The 21,782-nt window shown below is 54.3% G+C and overlaps 1 protein-coding gene across 1 annotated transcript; it reads right to left on the bottom strand.

The window, feature by feature from the left end:
* Positions 1–1,700: 1,700 nt before the first annotated feature.
* On the bottom strand, positions 1,701–16,117 carry ZNF469 (zinc finger protein 469). The gene has a single exon (XM_071567809.1). It carries the CDS (start codon positions 16,115–16,117, stop codon positions 3,443–3,445), a length of 12,675 nt encoding a protein of 4,224 aa, XP_071423910.1. The 3' UTR covers positions 1,701–3,442.
* Between the last annotated feature and the right edge of the window lie 5,665 nt (positions 16,118–21,782).

Genomic DNA, 21,782 nt, shown 5'->3' with positions numbered 1-21,782 from the left:
CATCATCCCATCACCATCATCACTGCCACTATCACCATCATCACCATCACAAATGGGTGGTGATCAAACTGGGCCATCATCATCCCATCACCATCATCATCCCATCACCGTCATCATCCCATCACCATCATCATCCCATCACCATCATCACTGCCACTATCACTATCATCACCATCACAAATGGGTGATGATCAGACTGGGCCATCATCATCCCATCACCATCATCATCCCATCACCGTCATCATCCCATCACCATCATCATCATCATCACCATCACAAATGGGTGGTGATCAAACTGGGCCATCATCATCCCATCACCATCATCATCCCATCACCATCATCATCCCATCACCATCATCACTGCCACTATCACTATCATCACCATCACAAATGGGTGGTGATCAAACTGGGCCATCATCATCCCATCACCATCATCATCCCATCACCATCATCATCCCATCACCATCATCATCCCATCACCGTCATCATCCCATCACCGTCATCATCCCATCACCATCATCATCATCATCATCACCATCATCACCATCATCACCAACACCAGCACTGTCATTATCACCAACACCATCATCATCATCACTGTCATCACTGCCACTATCACCATCATCACCATCACAAATGGGTGATGATCAGACTGGGCCATTATCATCCCATCACCATCATCATCATCATCACCATCATCACCATCATCACCAACACCAGCACTGTCATTATCACCAACACCATCATCATCATCACTGTCATCACTGCCGCTATCACCATCATCACCATCACAAATGGGTGATGATCAAACTGGGCCATCATCCTCCCACCACCCAACACCAGCACCATGACCATCATCATCGCTATCAGAAATGGGTGATGATCAAACTGGGGGACTACCATCACCATCATCACTATCACCATCATCATTATCACCATCAAAATTTGGGAGGATCAAACTGGGCCAGCGGCAGGAACAAGCCCAAACCATCACCATCAACACTAGAAATGTGGGAGGACCAAACTGGGCCATCATCATCACACTGCCAAGGCCAGTACCATCACCATCATCACCATTACCGTCATCACCACCACAAACTGGGCTGTCACCATCACATCACCAAAACCATCAAAATCACCAACACCATCACCAGCATCACCATCACCACCAATCACTGTCACAAACTGGTGATGATCAAACTGGGCCATCACCATCACCATCATAAACAGGTGATGATCAACCTGTGAAGTTACATCAGTATTTTATAATGACCAAACTGGACCATCACCAGTTGGTGAAGGACCAAACTAGGTATCACTGCACCAACTGATGATGACAAAACTGGTCTATCACTAATTGATGATGACCAAACTGGGCCTTCCATCATCACCAGTCAGTGATGACCAGACTGGACCATCACCATCACCTTGGGCTTTTTCCCCCTTGGGACAAGACACTCATGCCATGAGTAGGACTTGGGCAAGGTGTGGTTTGAACAGGACCTGCACAAGCATCTTCACTGTTGAGAGGCTCCACTGCTTTGCAAACAGTTGAGAAGTGATGGCAGTGGCACCAACTTCCTCCTCAGCCACTTCCCAGAGGACACCTCAGAGGGAGGAACATCCCCCAAACATCACACAGACAGGGAGTTTCTGTGAAAATATTGGAATATATTTGAAAAGATTAATCAGGTATGACTTTACAGTACCACCCCATATTTTCATCTCATACTTTATTTTAACAATATTAAAGAGGCACTTTAAAAGCACACAGACAACATCATAAAACAGCGTTTCCTGCTCTTTCTCTGCTTCTCTGGACAAAATATCAAAATAAAAACTTTTGACAGAACACATTGCACCCAAGGTAAATTACCTACAATAGTTTTTTATACAATACAAAGAATTGTAAAGATACATATTAACAGAATAAAGCCTCTTTTTTTTTTCTCCTTTTAAATCTAAAACAAAACAAAAAAATCATTGCAGGACAGACGCAAAGTACTCTGACTGTTCATATCACATCAGTGCATTACTTCACCTCCTTGACTTGGGAGTATTTCAACAATATCTTTCCATGTCCTCGTTTGCACCTGAGATTTCTTTCTGGATTCAAAAGTTTGGTTGTAGAACGTGCTCATTTAACGTGACGGAACCTTTTCAACACTACGGAGTACCAGCATACAGGAATTTTTTTCCCCTCATTTTTTTCCCCCTAAAGGTGTTTTGTTTCCCCCCCTAAACTGAATTTTTATTTCCCTAAAACTGAATATTTTTTGCTCCTATGTTGGATTTTTTCCCCCTAAAATTAAATTATTTTTCCTTAAACTGAATTTCTTTTTCCCAAAGCTGAATTTTTTTTTTCCCTCGAGTTGGGATTTTTTTTTTTAAATTCTCTTTTCCTGCTTCATTTTTTGACAGGTAACGGCTTCTTCCTAAAAATTCCCTTTTATTTTTCAATCAAGGAAGTCTGTATTCACATTACAAATGAAGAATAGCACCAGTAACTGCATAGTAAAAGCGGATACCTATAGAGCCACTAACTCAATACAGTAAGATAGTTAGAAGTGATACTGTTGAAGGCACTCGGCCAGTACCAGTTCGCCGGTAAATTGGCACAGTTTTCTCGTTGCACAAAACATCCTCCCCACAAACAAAGGAAACACAAACACACACACACACAAAAAACCCCAAACCCCTAAAAAATCAGAGTTTGTCACAAGTGTCAAGGTGCAGTTTGCTCGTGGTGACGGTTCTTCTCCGGTCACATCGTCTACAGTGGTCAAAGAGTGGCAGCATCCTCTGAAAGGCTCCGACAGCCCCAGAGCCCCAGAGCTGGTTCCTTATTCTCTTGACGATGTAGAAACAAAATCCTTAGGGATGGCTGTCAAAATATAGGACACTTGGTTCTTAATTTAATTTTTTAATTGTATCATCTCTTAGGCCAGCTCCCAATTAAATGAATTGTACGGGATTATTTGTGCAAAATCTTCAAAAAAAAAAATATAAAATTTGCTTTCTACAGTGTACTGCACCTTCTGAATAAGACGTCTACGGAATGAAGTTCATCTCTTCAAGTACTTTGTACAAAGATAACACAGACACAGACTCAAAAGGGTCTGAGATTTGCAAGTATCCTTATAACCTCAGCACTTCTGCAATAAAGCAATTGCTCTCGACGATTCAGTCTGCCCAAAGCGATTACAATTTCAGTTCATGAAAATCATCAGCAACATCAAAGTTCTTGCATTTGCATGATAAATCAGGTGAATTAAAGTAGATTAGTAGACACAAAGCAAACTATTTCACAGAGGCTGCAGTGCAAGTTCATTTAAGCTAGACAGAGAAATCATGCTACACAAACGAATTTAATGCTTTGATAATTTTTCCCTTGCAAACCCCATGAAAGCAGCTGAGGATCACCATAAGTCACTTCCATAAATTATTCTGAAGTATCTCTTCTTAGAGGAATTTTAAAGCTGGTTAATTTCTGCCCAAAGAGTTGGCTGAGCAGGTTGTTCTGCGACTCGGCGGTGCGGTAGCTGGTGGTGCCGGCGGGCTTGGCCCCGCGGGCGCTGCGTGGGCCGTGCACGGCACCGCGTGGGGACGGCGCCGGCCCCTTGGCCAACACTTGGTGGAGGCTCTTGCCCAGAATGGCCTTCCTGCGCTTCACGTCCCCGTTGGCGTGACGGAGCTCCCCTTTCTTCTGGTTGTAAGTGTCCAGGACCATCTTCTTCAGCTGGGGGCCCGTTTTGGGTTTGGGTACCAGCTTGTTGCAGTGCGTGTCCCTCCTGCCCGGGGACAGGGCGGATGCCTCGGCGTTGCTCCAGCCGGTGTGTTTGAGCTCCACAGCGCTCTCGCTCCTCGCCGGGCACGGCGGCCGGGCTTTTTTCTTCTTCCCATCTCCCTCCATGTTCTCCTGGGAGCCAGAGCTGCTCCTGTGGCTCAAGGACTTGTGTTCTTTCCTCCTCTTGGGGTGAAGCTTGCTGGTGGCTTTGCTTGGTTCCACATGGCCATGCCTCGTGGTGTCAGTGGCTGCCTCACCTCTGGGCTGGTGGTTGGTGGATTTGGCTGGGTTGCCACCTTGGTCTTTGGCATCCTTAGCCTCAGGCGTGGGTTTATCCCTCCCTGAGATGTGTTGTTGCCCCTCCTCAGTGCTGCTGCTGGGGCTGCCTGTACCCGGAGCAGCCTCACTGCCAGGCTGGCTACCTGCGGTCTTCTTTGGTGGGATCGAATCTTTGGTGGCCCTGTTGAGTGTGGGTGATGCCGTCTTGTCCTTCAGGGGCAGAGAGTGGTGGGCAGCTTCTGGAGACATGGCCTTAGATTCACCTTCCCAAGCAGAGGCATTGCTGGCACTGAGGCTGCCCCATCTGGGGGTTTCCTTGGCTGGTGGAGACTCTGCTTGAGGAGAAGGAAGCTCTGGGACCTTCTTGGCAAGCTGGAGAAATGGGATTGCATCCATGGCCTCGGTGTCTGTGCTGTGATTTTTCAGGACACACGCTCTATATTCATCTTTGTTGCCTGTTCTTTGATGGGCATCGGCGCCTTTCTCAGTCAGGTGTGGAGAAGAGAGTTTTTGGTCTGTGGCCTGGTTACAAGCCAACCCAGCAAGGTCCATGGTAAACTCAGGTGAGTCCAAGAAAGGAAGTGGTTTCCCATCAAAAGCTCCTTTCTCCAGCTCCTCGATAGCCAGGCCAGCGATGTGGTTGAGCTCCGGGCTGCCCGCGGCAGCCTGTGGCAGGGACAGGGACAGGCAGGGTGGTGGTGGCAGCGTGTCAAATGGGGACTTCTCCATCTCTGCCAAGAGGTCAGAGAAGTCACCCACTAGGTCTTCTGTTTTCATGGAGGGTGGGAGTGCTCCTGGATCACCAGGTGCTGCTGGGAAGGAGTCAGTGGAATTGTGCAGGCTGGGGCTTACAGCCTCTACCAGCTGAAGGTCACTCATGTCGTGCAGGTGGACCGGTGACCTGCATGGGAGTGAGCTGGCATGGGGAACAACCTTCCTCTTCTTGCTTGGTGGCATGGCCTCCCGGAGAGATCTGTCCTCTTTGCCCTTCTCTCTGCCCTCCCTGGAGGCAGCGCCAGGCCTCATGACCCCTCTGAACTTGAAAGTCTTGTTGCTTCCCGCCAGGTGCTTCTCCATGTGCCGGTCGTACTGCTCCTTCTTGGAGAAGGTGTAGTTGCACATGCTGCAGATGAAGGACTTCTTGATAACGTGCATGACATCAGCGCAGAGCTCACAGGTGTACAGGGTGGTGTGCTTGATCTCCTGCTCCTCCACTATGCTGTGCTCCTGGCTCAGGTGGTTTCGGAGCTCTTTGGTCTCCTGGTAGAACATGGGACACCTGTGGCACAAGTAAATCTTCTGCAAACTGTGCACAACCAAGTGCCGCTGGAGCTTGAAGGGTTTGGGAAACTGTTTGCCACAGTGATGACAGTCCCTGGAAGGATCTTTGCAGTCTGGGTGCATGGGGACAGATTTTGGGGGGCCTTCACTTTTTGCTGTGTGCTCTGGAGATGGGCTGGCAGAGGCTTTAGAGGAGCTGGGAGCAGGTGGCTTCACCTTGACATTGCCTTCTAAGGGCTCTTTCATCGCCTTGGCCTCCTGCTCAAGGGGCAGCTCCTTGGGGCTCTTGCTCTCTCTGGGGACCACGTGCCGGCTGCTGGGGTCGGCATTCCGGGAGGACCTGCTGGGCTTGCGGTACATGATGGTGTTGAGGAAGTGGGTGACAGCAGCATTGTCCTCCCCAAAGCAGGCAGGCAGGCCCATCACCGACTTCTGCGCCTGCCCCTTGCGGGCGAACTGGGTGGCGTGTTCCCGGAGGTGCTCGTTGTACATCCAGACATCAGAGATCTCCTTCAGGCACATCCCACACGTCCACAGCCCGGCTTTGTTCTTGGCGTGCTTCTCCTTCAGGTGGTCCCTCAGCTGCTCCCGGGAGCTGAATTTGCGCTGCACACACATGTAGCAGGTGGGTGGAGGGGAAGGGTTGTGGGAGAGCTTGTGGAAGTCCAGCTCCCCTAACGTCAGGAACCACTGGAAGCAGACTTTGCATTTGTACTGCTTGTCTTTGGTCTTGATGGTCATCTCACCGCGGGTTTTCCCCAGTTTCCCATCTTCTAGCTTGCTCCTGTGCTTGCCTGACTTTGGCTTCAAACTCACAGCATTGTCCTCCCCATGCTCAGGAAGATCTTCACAAGGGCTGAAGAGGCACATGTCTCTCATTTTGAGCATCTCGATGTCGATGGTATCAAACTCAGGAGAGTCTGAATCCTCATTATCCTTGCCATCATAGGGCTCCTCTGCCAGGTCAGGGGGCTCAGAGCTCACTTCTCTGAGTGAGTGCTCATCCTCAAGTTCCATCAGAGGCTCAAACATGTCCTCGGCAGAAAGACTTTCTCCCTCCTTCTCCAGACTCCCCCAGATGTTCAAGCCGGGGACACTGTCCACTTGGCTGTTTTGGCACAAGAAGGTGAGCATGTTGTCTTCCAGGTCAATGTCCTCCTTCCCTTGGTCAGGTGCCTCAGGGTCCAACCTCAGCTCAATGCTTTCAGATCCGTTTGGAGCAGCATCTCCACTCTGTGCCTTGCTGCCGTGACACATGTTTAGCATTAAGGCATCATCAACAGAGATGGTTTCATATTCACAAGGGTCCTCCCTGGTGACACAGAAGGAGCTGGTTTTGCTGAGGTCAGAAGCCAATCGGATGGTGAGGAGGTCCATGGTAACCGCTGGCTGCAGGTTGACCTCGTTGACGACCTTGGGTTTCTTGCTGCGCTTCCCATACACCCTCGTGCACTTCCTCCGGACAAACTGGTCATCCCGGGGGAACAACTGGGAGAATGTGGAGTCATCATCAAAACAGCCCTGGAGATCTGAGGTGGCTGCACTTTCCATGCACTGCTCTCTGCCTGATGGCACATCTGCCTTCGCCCATTGCTTTGGCTCTGCAGGAGGAGGGCTGGTCTGCAGAGCACCTTGCCTGGGAACCTTTTGGGTAGTTCCCAAATCATCAGTCTCCAGTGGCAGAGCCCCTTTGGCAGGAGCTGTGGGACCCTGTGGGGCACCACTCCAGTTCCCGGTGTTGCTGCCTGCTGCAGGGCTGTGTCCTGTCTCAGCATCCATCTCCTCTGCCTCATCAGCACCACGACACTGCTCTGTGCTTACCCTGCCCAACCCCTTCACTACTTGCTTCACAAATGCACTAACCCAATTTTTGCAAGCCTGTGTGTCTTCCACTCCATTTGGATCTTCCACCTCCCCAGGGTAGGTGACTGTGCCTACTGCTGACTCCTTGCTGGCCATTTCCTTTGAAGACATCACCCTGCTGCCCAGGTCTTCTGCAAGCTCAGCCTCACAAGGGGACTGTTTGGCTTTTTGGGAGTGCTGAGTCCTATTTTGCTCCTCTGTGGAGATGCAACCACCTGCCTCGTGCAAGCCCTCCATGGTCCTGGGCAGACTGGAGCTGAGGACAGCAGGGGGAGGACCTGTGTTCTCTTCCAGCTCACATGGATCATCGGACTCATTTCTGCTGGGAAATATCTTTGCTTTCCTTCGTCTCACTTTCCTGTTCAGCTGCTTCTCAGAACTGCTGTTGTCTTCTCCAGGATCTTTGCTTTTGCTCCTTCTGCCCTTTTCTCCCTTCCTGACTTGCCATCCCGAGTCCAGCTTCCCAGGCACCGCCTCTCCCGATCCCCTCAGCTTGGAGCGTGGTCCCTTTGCCTTCATCTCCCTCTGCAGAACACGTGTGCAGTGCAGCTCCTGGGACATCTCGAAGGAGATCACACTGAGGTCACTGAGCACTCTGCCAACCACCTCTTGCATCTGTGTGTTGGGCTCTTTCTCCAGGTCTGGGAGTATTTTTTTTGGAACATGATCAATGTTGGTGGTTGGCACCTGTGAGCTGCAGGTTTTGCCTTTGACTGAAGCCTTCAGGCTCCTCCTGGGCATCTTTTGGGCTGCTTTTGATGTCTTGTCTGTAGAAATTGAAGGGGACCTGGGAGTCTTGCTGGGCTGTGGCACACCACCCTTCTTCACCTGGTGCTTGACAGCTTTGTGCCTGGTCAGGCCAGGCTTGGACCGGAAAGTGGCTGAACAAATGTCACAGGTCACTGAGAGCCCACTTGGCTTTTTTCCTTTGTGAAGTTCATTTTGGGAAGGGTTTGGGGTACTGTTGGGTGTGTTGTTCTCTGCTTGGTCCACACTGTTTAACACACAGCTCCTGTCTTCTCCAGCCTTATGGTTTTTGGATTTTTCCCCTTTTAAACTCTTTCCTTCACTCTCTGTGATTTTGGAAACACCAAGCCTCACTTCAGTTGCCTTTGAAAACTCAAGGCCATTTAATTCACCATGACCAAGATCTCCAACCCTTGTAAGATCTCTGCTGACAGCAGCTGGCACCTGCTGAACAGCAAAACCATTGGACAAAGTCTCTTGTTTGCTTTGATGCTTATTTCCATCATCAGAGCAGCTTTCAAGCTTGTTCTCTTGGTTCAGGTTGACCTCTCTTTCACTGATGGACAGAAGATCCACTGTGGGCTGGGTTGGGTGAGCTTGGGTTTCTGGAGGAGTGGAGTTAACAACTGTGTCTGTGGTGGCACACACTTGATTTTCTTTCAAATCTGACAGCACAGCACTGGCACTTTCATGTACCTCTTTCCCAACACCGTTTTGGTTGAAAGGTGATGAACAGGATAGAGAACAGTCCTTCCCATCAGGGCCCTGGTGACCATCCATCTCCAAGGCAGAGCCCACCAGACCATCATCATGCAGCAGAGTGCAGGCTCTCACCATCCCTTCTCTTTCAGGTGGTCCACAGTTACCCAAAACACCATCAGGGAGGTGATGATGATGTTCCTTGACCAATTCCATTGGCACGGCCCCACAGTGATGCAGTGAGGGAGGAAAGGTGGGTGTCCTTTTCCACATCCCTTGCTCTACTGGGCTTATGGTCTGGTGAAGGATGTGATGGCTGTTGGCCTCAGGAGGACACCTCTTCATAACTAATGAATTTGATGCATTAGGCAGGGAGGTGATGTATTTCTTTTCATCCGAGAGCCGAGTGCTGAAGCTGGGGACATCTCCCCCCTTGGCCCCACTGCTTTCCAAGCATTTGGGGTCAGCAAACTGGGTTGGCAGGAGCAGGCTGGCTGGAGATTCACCTGTGTGCTGACAGCCATTGAGGGATGACTTGCCATTCCCTTCTCTGGGAACCTTTGCACTGACTGTGCCAGCTTTTGTCTCTGTCACCAAGTGGTGATCCTGCTGGAGATCCTCCTCAGTGGGACTGGGGGGGCTGATGGGACTGGCAGGAGCACTGTGCAGGGGCTGTGCCCCCTTCCCCACCTGAGCCCTCTCCAGTCTCTCTCCCCCTGTGCTGCCCAGCCTTTCTTTCTCAAGCAAACTACGGCTAAAAGGGGATTGCTCATGTTTCGTAAATGCCAAGGTCGTGTTGTTTTTATCTTCCTCCTGCTCTTCCCTGAGCCGATCAGCTTTCCTTCCTTGCCCTGGCAGCAGGGTCACCACCGTGGTTTTGAGTGGTGAGAGGTCATTACGCTCTCGGGGAACACCATCTGCAGGGATATTAATGTCACTTGGCTCTGAGGGTTCATTTGCTAAGTGCTGCAGCTCCGTTACATTATTTGGCAGCTCCAGCTTTGCAGATGTGGGTTGTTCTGCACGGTAAGAGCCCATTGCACCCAGTGGCTCCAGCTGCTCACACTCCCCGGAGAAAAGCACACCCTCTTTCCCTGGGGCAGGAATATTTTCCATGTTGCTTCCCACAGGGATATTCCTCTCCCCTTGGGCAGGGCAGGATGTCTGATTTTCTCCTTCCAAGGCATCACTGCTCTCCTCCTTCTGCTCTGGCTGGATGTGGGCGGTGGCAGAGGGGTGGCTGGCAGCCAGCAGCATGGGGAAGCATGGCATCAACAGCTCCTCTTCATTGTTCTTCACTGTTCGGGCAACAAAGAGCTGGAGCTGCTGCAGAGGGTTGGCAGATGTCTCCTCGGATGTCAACAACTCCTGGGAGTCATGGTTGCTCTCCTTGGGCAGATTCAGCATATCAAGCAGCAGCACTTTTGGCTTGCTGCCCTTGTCGTTGGGTCCAGGGGTTGGAGAGGTGGTGGGACTCTTCCTGTGCTCTGTTTCCTCCATCAACACAGACCCACCACCATCCCCTTTGAAGTCCATGGCACTTTTCACCATTTTAGGTGACTCAGTCCGGATTAAGGGTCTTTCTTCTGCATTTGGGATCTCTTTGATGTGAGGTGAAAAGGGGAGATCCAAGGCTGGGCTGGGACCCTGATGGAAGCCAAATTCAGGTTTATGGTTTGGAAGATGGGCATCAAACTTCTCCAGCTTTGCAGTATTAACATCTGTTTTCCCTGGCACGGGGAAGCTCTTGGCACCACGCTGGCATGGCAAGGGATCTTTGGCTGCTTCTCCTGCCTCCATGGTCTTTGGGCACATGGAGTCAATGACAACAGAAGGGCTTTGTGTCACAGGGTCTGGGTAGACAGGAGCCTCTGTCTGGTCTGTTGTTTTTGAGCCTGGTAGACCTTCAGAGGATGACCCATTTTCCAGCTTTCTGGGATCTCTTTCCTCAGCAGACATAGTTCCCTGGAGCTGCTCGCCACCCTCTTTGGAGCAAAAATGGTTTGTGGTGAGCGGGGCTGGAACACACATCCCGGTCTCCAGCGAGCCCAGTTCCACTGGGCAGGGCCAGGGCTCCCTGGGTCTCTTGTAGTTCTCATGAGGGCTCATGATGCCTGGCTTCTCACCTCCCAGCCTCTCCCCAACACAGAGGCTGGATCTGCCCAGCTCATCTGCCAAAACCAGTCCTTTCTCCTGGCTTGCCTCTTGCTCACCTGGCAGTGGTGGGAACGGCTCAGCCCCCTGTCCTTGTAGGTGCTGCTCAGGTTTCTGGAGGCCGACAGACTCCTCGTTATCCAACTTGCTGCTTTGCAGTTGGCTTTCCAGCTCTGTGACTAATCGCTTGATCTCCAGCTCATCGTCTGATATGTTGTTCATATAAGGCACATTGTAATCCGTTATCCTGTCCGGCAGTGGCAGGGAGAGCTGGCTGATGGGGACAGGTCCTTCCTCAGGGAATTTCTTGGCTAGTGGCTTCTCCACTGAGAGGCTGTGGAACTGAGTCATGTCCTCTGGCAACATTGGTGCCACCTCCTCCATGAGGGGCCAGTCTTTCTCTGGCACGAAGGGTGGATACGGTTGCTCGAAGGGCAGCGCCTTGCGGGGGGGATTCCCAGGACAGGGGAATGTTGTCCCATATCCATCCTTGCTGGCAGAAATGCCCTCGTACAGCGGCGGGTCGAACTCGGTGACAGGAAGCTCTCCAAATATCGCAGAGGAATCAAAGCTGAGAGGGGAGGACACCTTGCCCTGCGGCACTTCTGCGGGGTAAGGGGAGATGCTGGAGTGTTTCTGCTCGAAGGAGCTGCTGTTGATGTCATCCCGGCACAAGTACACATCGTCCACCTGTGAGGAGCCCAAGGCTGGGGGCTTTGGGAAGAGGTTGTCATTGTAGTGACTGGGAAGGCCTTTGGGATCAAAAAATGCATTGCTGTTGCTGCCATATGGCTCAGGTGCCTTGGCACTGAGCATCATTCTCACTGCATCCCCCTCATACGTGGGGGCCGGAGCGGGATAGTCCTTCCGACTGTCACAGAGCCTGTGCCCCTTCAGGTACTTGATTTCTGCTTCTGAGTAGGTGGCACTCACATGGCCAGGACTTGCCTCGCTACCACCATGGGATGGAGCAATTATGTCTTCTGGGTGGTACTTCAGCCCTTCACTCGTGAAAGGGGTAAACTGATGCCTCTGGTTGACCATGGTCAGATTGGGTGAGTTCTGAGCCTCCAGGGTGGGTTCTTCTGCCTCACCTGTGAGCTTTGCTGCTCCTTTGGGCTCTTCCACCCCCTCCTTACAGGAGGTCCCAACAGGGCTCCTGCCTGGAGTGGCCATGCTGGGCCGCTGCCTCTCCTGGGGCTGGGGAAATGGCTCCTCCTTTGCACAGTCCACCACAGCAATGTGTGGTTCAGTATTCGGATGTGTCCTGGAGCCTGCCAGAAAAGGTTTGGCTGTGCCAAACTGCCTGTTACCCCTGGGAATGTCCTCCTTGCTCTTCTGGCTTGTCTTTGGGCTCCTGTCCTCGTGAAGGCTGAGTGGAGTGCTTGGCACAGGTGCTGGGCTGCCCGAGCACCTCCTCTTCTGTATGCCACCCTTCTCCTCAGCTCCATCAGCACAGGGTGGGCTGGTGCCCATCTCTCTGGGTTTGCTACCACTGTGGTTGCTGCCAGTAGATGACTGGCTGCTCTGTCTTCGGACTCTGGCAGCACAATCTTCTTTCTCAGCATCCTCCTGACTTGGGACTCCCCCATCCCCCTGCACCTCCCTTTTCTGACAGTCCCTTTTCTGACTGTAGCTCCAAGCTGGATCTTTCTCTTTGACTCTTCCACTTCTTCCCGGGCGTTTCCTGCTAAAGCTGTGCTTGCTCCTCCCGATGAATCCCGTGCCACGCTTCCTCCTCCCCCAGGGCTTGCTGCACTCTGCTCCATCCTCATCTGAGTCGGAGACATACTCGTACTCTCGCAACCTGCCCTCCTTGGCGGCTGGCATCGGCCTCTCGGTGGCCTGGGGGAACTGGGCCTGCTTGCTGCTCTTCACCTGCAGTTTGTGGAGCTTGTTCTTCTGCTGCACGATCTTATGAATGAGCTCCTTGCTCCATGTGCCGCTTCGGGGCTTCCGCTTCTTCATGTCCTTCATGGAGAACCGTGGTGACTTGGAGCTCTTGGTGGCAATGCTTGGCCCCACCTCACTCTTTGCTGGAGGCTCCTGGCTGAGCTTCCTGGGATGTTTTTGGCTGGAGGTGGACTTGGAGGAGGTGGTGGCTGGTGGGATGCTGTTCTTTCTGCCTGCTCGCAGCCTGGCTGTCCTCTCCATTCCTTCTGCCCCTGGATTCGTCTCCTGGACCAACCTCCGTGCCACTCTCCCTCTGTGAAGGTGCTGCTTTCCTGCCCCTCTCTTCCCCTGCTCCCCATCTGGGCATCCATCTTCATAGAAACAGCCAGCCTTGAGCTGTCCTGTTGCCTTCTCCTCTGCTGCCTGCTTTGATTTGCTCTCCGAGGCCAGGGCTTCCTTCACCTTGTGGGACATCCCACCGCTGGCCGCCTTCATACCCGTCAGCTCCTCATCAGCAAACACATCTATGAAGCTGCTGTCGATCTCTGGGTTATCTGACTGGTACCCCAGGCCGTTGAGGGCTTCAGTGATCAGGCTGTCCAGTTTGGCATCGTCGATGTCCAGGTCGGAGGCGGTGAGGGGCAGTGAGCTGGCGGAGAGGCCATTGAAGAGGCCTCCCTTCAGAGCATCCTCCTTGCCCTCGCTTTTGCTTTCCCCATCCAGCAAGAAGTCATCGCTCTTGTTTATTGCCAACAAATGCCCCTGGGGGTCTGGAGTGAGCCCCAGGCTGGGGGGCTTGGGAGGCTCTTGGGGAAGTGCTTTCCGCCCCTCGGCTGCCCGGGGAGCATCCTTGCCCTCGCCCTGCGGAGCGGGATGGGAGGTGCAGAACTGGCGGTGCTGCAGGAAGGAGGACAGGTTGCTGTAGTTCTGGTCACACTGTTTGCAGGTCAGCAGCACGTCCAGCTGGTCCAGGCTGGCGCTGCTGAGTGAACTGGCCAGCAAGTGATGGGAGGAGTACGGTGGTGGAGGCTGTTCCCCGTCCAGCCCATCCGAGCATCCTTTGGCCAACTCCATGCCCGGTTTGTGGAACGGGCTTGCTGGGGCACATTTCAGGATGTTGTCATCTTTCAGGGCATCAGGAGGGAAGTGGAAGGACTTGATGGAGTCTGATGGGTGGTAATGAAGTGCGCTGGAACTCAGGACATCAGAGGGGTGGAAGGTTTTGTTGGAGTCCTTGGGATTGCAGGGATGCTGGAAGAAGGGTGAGGAGGTCAGCACTCCAGATATCTGGCTGTCTTCAAAGGTGGGGTTGAGTGGGCTGTTGGACATGGGGGAGAGCGACGAGCAGGTGCTGCCACAGTTGGGGTTGGGGACAGGCGATGGCAGTGGGGACTCACAAGGGGAGGCAGCCACCAAGGCTGATGGAGGCAGGACCAGCACTGAGCCTGATGAGCTCCTTGGGGGAGGAGCAGGACCTGCTTGACCCATGCTGTAGAAGAGGGCTTTGCTTCTTGAGTCGCAGGCAGGAGACTCTGGTTCTTTTCCACTCTCAAAAGAGAAAGCACCAGTCACATTGGGGTCTCCCCTCTGGACCCCAAGGCTCTCTCCTGATAAGAGATTTTTGCTGTGATACCCTTGGGAATTACTTATGGGGGGCCCTTTCTGGACTTTCCCACTCTCCTGCCACTCTGACGTGCCCAGGGGGAAGGGGAGCTTCTGGCTGGTGATCTGTCTCGACAGCTCCAGCCTGTTTGCACCGGGCATTGCAGAAGGGAGGTGTATTTGCTGCCAAGGCATCCTGGCATTTTTCTGCCTGTGCTGCCTCTGCTCGGGGCCAGACTGGCACTCGAATGAGAACTGGTTTCCAACAGGGTTTGAATAAGGTGCTGAATTCTGGTCCATGGGAGAAAACGCCTTAGTGGCACCTTCCCAAGCTTGCACAAGCCTGGGGTGGGTGGGTGCCGTAGTGGGAATGCTTGTCTCGAGAGGCACAGATCCTGCGCCGGTGCTGCTCGTGGGGGAACTGCAACAGGCCTTGCTCTGAAAGTGCACTTGGGAGAGAGAGTTTGGTGGCATGTTCCTTCTCAGAGGGCTGCCCTGGACCAGCAGCCGCAGGCCGGGGACACTGTCCTTGGCTGAGGCTTGCCTCTTCCCGACTGGCTTTGGCATACTAGGCGAGTGTAAACTAGACGGAAAAACAGCTTGGTTTGCTTGGAAAGTGCTTTGGCTTTGGTCGATAGCACCAGAGGACGAGAGAGCACCATTGGGGTCGGTGGGACGCTCGCTCCTGCCCTTGCAGCACGGCAATGAGCCGTGGTGCGGGGCCGGCGGCGGCGGGTGCAGGAACAGCGGCGGTGGCGGCGGGACGGGCAGGTACAGCCTCCCTTCGGGGGACACGCTCTCGTAGGAGCCACCGCTCAGCATCTCCTCTTGCCACTCTCTAGGGGACGAGTGGAAGGCGAAGGCGCCATGAGCTAGCTGGCCGGCGGTGAGCCCCACGTCCAGGTACTCCTGGCTCGCCGTATCGCCGCGGTACGGCTCCTTCCCCGAGTCGTGCAGCAGCTGGAAGGGGTACTGGCATGGCAAAGCCCCCAGACCGTGGACACCGGCTTTGCCGCCCTCGGAAAAAGAGCTGGGCTTCTGCACCGCAACCCCGTAGCTAGCACCGGCAAAGCCCTTCTCCGGGGAAGGCCAGGACTCGGCCCTGTTTGCCTGAAACTCTAAGTAATGTAGCTGCCCATGGGTGCTGGGGCTCTTGAGGGGGATGCCAGTGGCGGGGGGCTGCCCTTTGGGGCCGAGGGGTGGGCTGGGCTGTGAGGTATAGTTGGCGGAGGTACGGCCGGTGGTGGCATCGGGGAAGCAGCGGCCGAAGCCAAGCTCTTCCTGCCGGAGCTCGGCCTCGTGCTGGGGGACGCCGGGCACGTGGAAGCGGTAGCTGCTGGCCACGGGGGGATTCACCTCCGGCTTCTTCGGGGGCGTCACCTTCTGCTGGGGGTAGGCGATGCCGATGGTGGGGTTGGGCCGGGTGCCGGTGATGCTGAGCCGGTAGAGCTGGTGGTGGCCCCGCTCGCCCTTCCCCGAGCGCCGGCCGCGGTCGCGGGCTCGGCCCTGGCCCTTCCCTGGCGGGGACTGGGGGCTGCCCTTGACCTCTCCCCAAGTGCTGTCATTGCCGAACTTGGGTTTGCACTGGAGGGATTTGAAGTCGATCTTCCCCGCTTGCTGGGGCCGGATCACGGCTTCCCGCTGGCTGTGGGGCTCCTTGTCCTTGGGGCCGGGGAAGGGCGACGTGCCCTCCCCACCGAGCGCCCTCCCATCCTTCTCCCCGCAGCCTTCAAAGCCAAAGTCCTTGTCGGGGTCTTTGGGGGCGGCCTCAGTATCGCCGATGGTGTAAACATGCTGGGTCTCTCCTGTCATGATACCGAGGAGGGGGACAGCCTAGAAAGCCCCGTTGTCCTGTCCTGCTGTGAGCTGCTGTCCCTCTGTCACGGGCATGGTCCTCCACCGAGGGGCACTGGGGTGGTGAGAGGGGCAGCAGCTCCCCGGGGCCGGGGTAGGGGTGGGTCCTGAGTGCCAGTGAGGCTCTGCCACATCGTTTCAGACCTGGAGAGGACAGGAGAGAAGAGAGGGGGGTGGATGTCAGACAGGGAGGGGACCAGTGGAAGGACAGGAGAGATTTTGGCTCCTTTTCTTGGCACTGTGGTGGGAAAAGGGATGGAGGAAGGGGCAGCATAATCCCCCCTGAGCAGCTCCAGGGCAAAGCCCTCCAGCTTTGGGCTCTTCAAAGGATGCTTTAAGCAGTTCACCTCTGGAAAAAGCTGCTGAGGAATCACTTTTTTCCTCCCGGGAAAGCTATTTCTGGGTTACTTCTTAGCAACATAAGCAGAAAAAGATGACAGAAGAGCTCCACCTACGGATTAGTGGGAAGGGCCGTCGGGATGGGCTGGGAGAGGCATCTGGGAAGGGCTCTCTGTCCCCATGTCCCCGTGTGCCTGTGTCCTCACGTTCCCGTGTCCCCATGTCACCGTGGCTGCAGGGATGATGACAGGAGAGGCTTTTGCTCCACCACTTTCCCCCGTGGTGCTTCTCTCTGCTGCCCTGAGAAATGTTTTGAGCTTCTGCTGCCTCTGCTATAACTTTACCACCTCCCACAAACTGCCCTGGAAATTTCAGACACTATTAAGGAGGCAAAAGCATAAAAGCTGAGTCCCAAATTCACCAGCTGATTTTACAAGCCCAGACCTCAGGGCGTTCAACATGAAGCACAAGCCTAGCAGAGCCTTTTAAAAGGCATCACCCGGATTTTATATGAAAAGGTTCTGTTAAAAAGAAGAGTAAAGCCCTGTTTTAAAGAGTCTTTTTTAAAAAGTCTGTTGGAAACAGTGAGGATTTATTTCCCTCACTCACTAAAAATCCTTCCTTACTGTCTGTCTCAGTGGGTCAAGGCACGATACTGCTGGGAGGGTGTGAGGAGCAGAAAATTCAGCTTATTAGTCTCCTCCTTGGTGTAATTCTCACCTCTCCCAGCCGCACTTGGTCCACCCATCCTGGCCATCCTGGCCAGCAGTGACCCGAGCAGAGAAGGAGAATTTCTGACAGAAAGGAGGAGCATCCTGCATCTCCCCGGGGTCTGCACAGCGTGCTTGGCTCATCTCTCTGTTGCCATCCGATCCTGCGCTGGGAGCAGTCAGGGTGAGCGCCCAGCACGCCACAACGCCGCATAAATACCAACATTTTGCACATACAGAGGCGGCAGAATTGTGGTGCACCCCCGGCACTCCCCCAAGGATGCTGAGCCCTTGCAGGGAGGAGACAGCAACGCTCCCGGGCTTGAATTCCTCCCCAGTTTCACACCCTGCGAGGTGAGATGGAGCCGGGGCCGATAGGGTCGGTTCCTATCGTGCGGCTCCGCGGCCAAAGCTCACACGCGGCCCTTTGGCACGCAATGGCTCTGCTTGCAAAACAATGCCCCACTTATGCCGCGCCAGCCACAACTCCAAAGCCTGGTCGCTGCTGTTTAAATTTGCAAAGGCTCCTTGCCAAGATAAAATACCCAAGGCCAGCGCTCGCTACATTATCACAGTCGGGCTTTTCAGCCACATAAAGGAGCCTTTTCTGGGGAGATTTTTTTAAATTTTTTTTTTTTTTTTAGGAAAGGCTCGTTGGTGTGGCTGTAAAGCTGCAGGATTTGCATGGTAAAGGCTGGAGGGGCTGGAACTGAGCGCCAGGAGACACAAACATCCTGCTCCCTGTTCTGGCAGAGTGATGGGGATGGGGACAGCAGAGCTGGTGGCATGTAGGACTGCCCCACTGATGACAAGGATCCACGTCCTGGTGGTGGTGGTGGCAGAGCCTGGGCAGGAAATGGGCACGAATTTATCCCATGCACATCACAGATGGCACAGAGATATTAGGGCAAGGTGTAAATTTGGGATTTGTTCCCTAAAACCCTGATGCCAAAAACCTCATGCCAGGGTCTGGGGGTCCCCCATCTCTGCATGGGGGTCCCTCCTGTCGGCTGTGGCCAGGGAGCATCACTCAGGTGGCACAGCAGCCCTGGGAGCAGCGTGGCACAGAAATCCAGGGCCTCTCTGTGCGGCTCCGATGGGGTGTTTGATAAGAAGGGCTGGGTGTGTTGATTTAAAGTGATATTCCCCAGGCAGCACCTGCATCCACCACCCGAGGGTTTATGGATCCAGCCCAACACTGTTCACCCCTTGGGGGATGGGAAACCCAGGATAATATGAAAATAGGGACCATTTGAACTATTTCTTTACAGGCCTCAGTCAGCCTGCAGGGCTCCTCTCTGGTTATCACTGGCATCACTTCCTGGGTTTTTATATTTCAGCTCCTGGAAGAGGAGCTGGAAAGGGATGGAATGGGGTCAAAGGAAGTTTTGCTTTTTTAAAAAAGTGTGATATTTACTGCTAGCCTTCCTGTCCACAGGGAGAGTGATCCCCACCTGCATTTGGTGCTCTGCCAGAGGTTCAGCCCTTTCACCTGCCCTTGGACCATCCAGGGCTGACATGGAGCCACCTTCATCCTCCTGCAGCCCTTTGGTGGCTCAGGGACATGGGGACAAGCTGAGCAGTGATGGCAGCAGCATGGCTGGCACTGCAGAGCCCTGCCTGCTGTTCCATGGGGCAGGTCCCATCCTGCCAGGAGCCCCAACATGCCAGACGGGTTGTGATTCACCACCCTGGCTCCCTGGCACCTGGAGCCAAGTGGCTCCGCTCCTCGCACCTCCAGAGCTGGTTGTGCCCAAGGGGCACAGCTGAGGGTCCTCTGGGGCTGCCCATGCCCCCCGAACTCCTCAGAGGCTTCCCAATCTCTTGGCACTTATTCCTGCAGGGTTGTCCCAGCATACAAGTCCTGGGGGAGCACATCACCCCCAGCCCTAATGGGACTCCTTCCCGTGACAGATGATCTGTGAATCCCACCAGCAGCTCATCTGGGCCACCATATGGGGAGCACACCATGAAGAGGGGACCACACCATGTCAAGAGGGGACCACCAGGTCCCCACCACAAGCAGGAAAGCAGCAGAGGAAGCACCTCCCCAGGGTGAACCCACACTCCAGTGGAAACACTGGCAAGGGAACAAAATAGTTGTGTGAACAGGAAAAAGCCAAACACCCAGCAAGGAAACCCCACCAGGCGCTGAAGCAAAGGAGTGACAGGTCCAATCCCTGCCGTGGCAGGAGGAATAACTCCTTCCCATGGCAGGGAGAGGAGGGATGGCCTCGTGGGGCACTCAGAGAGCCAGGTCCAGCGCTGGGCTCGGCCTCGCCCCTGCCTGACCTTGGGGAAGTCGGTTACTCCTGGTGACTCAGCCTCCATCTGGAAATCAGCCGATAACGCTCCCCTCCCTATCGCTGCCTCTATCGGCTGCCTGGATTAGCCAGGCAGGGACTGTTCCTGCCTGTGCCCCGGACAGTGCCCAGTGCAGCCCTGATGGGGCTGGGAGATTGGCAGGGATGGGGGTGAGGGGCTCTGGTCGGGGCTGAGCTATCAGGCTGCTCTTACAAGGTGAATAACCAGCCACCCCAGGACCCTGTGACAGCACCTGAGGGAATGGCTGGAGCTGTGCCAGGGAAGGCTTAGGGTGGGTATCAGGGAAAGGTTCTTCCCCCAGAGGGTGGAGGGCACTGAACAGGCTGCCCAGGGCAGTGGGCACATCCCCAGGGGTGCCAGAGCTCCAGAAGTGTTTGGGCAACACTCTCAGGGGCAGGGTAGGATTATTGGGGTGCCAATGCAGGGCCAGGAGTTGGACTGGTGATCCCTGTGGGTCCCTTCCAACTCAGGATATTCCAGGATTCTGCAGGGCTGCTGCTCTCTGGGTGAGTATCATGGTCAGGAGCACTGCAGTTCAGCTCAGGGAATAGGGAAAGGTGTGGGAGTGGGTGGCTGGAAAAAAAATCAAGATGCCAACTGGGTGGCATCACCCAGGGAAATGTCCTTCACTGCTCCTGGTGGGAGTGACATGGGTGGGGGCTGCATTCCAATGCCCAAAAGGGTCCAGGAGAGCTGGAGAGGGACTTTGGGCAAGGTCATTGAGTGACACAACAAGGGGGAATGGATTCCCACTGCCAGAGGGTGGGTTAGATGGGATATTGGGAAGGAATTCTTTCCTGGGAGGGTGGTGAGGCTCTGGCACAGCTTCCCAGAGAAGCTGTGGCTGCTCCATCCCTGGAAGTGTTCAAGGTCAATTTGGATGGGGCTTGGAGCAACCTGGGCCAGTGGAAGGTGTCCCTGCCCATGGCAGGGGGTGGAATGAGTTGAGTTTTAAGGCCCCTTCCAACCCAGACCATTCTGGGATTCTCTGTGGGGCTCCCACAAAACAAACACCCCAGCTTTGTGGGGTTTCACTGCCCCCACATGACAGGAGGGTGACTTTGAACAAGCTTTGGGGTCTTGTCCCCAAAAAGGCGCTTTTAACCCCTGTCTGAAAGACTGAAACCCTATCCAGATGGATCTATCTGACACAGCACAGCTTTGGTTGGAGCTGGGAAAAATCCCTTCCCTTGTGAACTGGCCCTTCTCAAAACCCTTTCAACTTTCTGCCTCTTGGTGCTGCAGGGCCAGAAAAGCAGCTGGGAGGTCCCTGAGCATCCCTGCAGGCGGGAGCATCCCTGGAGCCTGTCCGGGATGGGGAGGAGTGTCTGGCTCCCAAAAATAGCCTCCAAGCCTGTGCTGTCAGCTGGCCCATACCTTGGCACCCTCCGCTGCTCAGCTACTGCCGGGACTCACTTTCACCTCCCATGAAATATGAATTTCTTGGCTGCAAAGGAAAGAGAAAAATATGTCAGGAATCTGTGCTTGGCTTGGCCACCGGCACCGCGGCGTGCGGGGAGCGGCGGGAGCCAAAAAGGAGGGGGTTCCACCCCAAAACACCCTGTCAGGGCCACCCCCAGCTCTGTCCCTGTGCGTGGGGAGCTTTGATAGGGTACTGTGGGAGTGAGGAAACTCAGGTGTGGATAGAGAGGAGGTCCCACCTCCCTTTCTCCTGCATCCCGGCCAGCACCTCCACCCGTTGGGGTCCTGCAGACCAGACACATACCCATGGTCAGGATATGGCCCTAAAAGGCAGGAAATGTTGGAGAGGGAGGAGGAGAAGGAAGAAGAGGAGGAGGAAGAGGAGACAGAGGATGGCCAGAGACCAAACCACAACCCTGGGCATGCTCAGGGCATGGGGCAGCTGCCAACCTGCTGCCAGCTGGGCCCGATCCTACGCCATTCCCAACCCTCCGTGCCCCTCAGCAGGGAATTAATTTCCAAGTTTGGGTAAAGATGGGGATTCTAAGGGATTGCTGTTACCTCCCTGCCAGCCCCAGGTCCAGCCTGGAGTTTGTTGTTCCCCAAGAGAACATGGATCATATCCAGACAAATTGAACCCGTATTGACCTATTTCCCGGTCAAATAAAGAGAAAAGCAGGATGAGGGATCTGGTTCCTGCCTGGACACGATGCACCAGGAGGGAGCATCATATCCAGAGGGATGTGACACCTCCCCTGCCAGCCCTGGTCCCTGCTTGTCACTGAGGCTGGGATGGACTGTGGCTGCCCAGGACCAAAGGTTTGGCA

This window comes from Pithys albifrons, chromosome 12 (assembly GCF_047495875.1).
Source record: "Pithys albifrons albifrons isolate INPA30051 chromosome 12, PitAlb_v1, whole genome shotgun sequence".
NCBI classification, from domain to species: Eukaryota; Metazoa; Chordata; class Aves; order Passeriformes; family Thamnophilidae; genus Pithys; species Pithys albifrons.
Note: the sequence above shows the minus strand (reverse complement) of the source record. Positions and strands in the feature narration are given on the sequence as shown.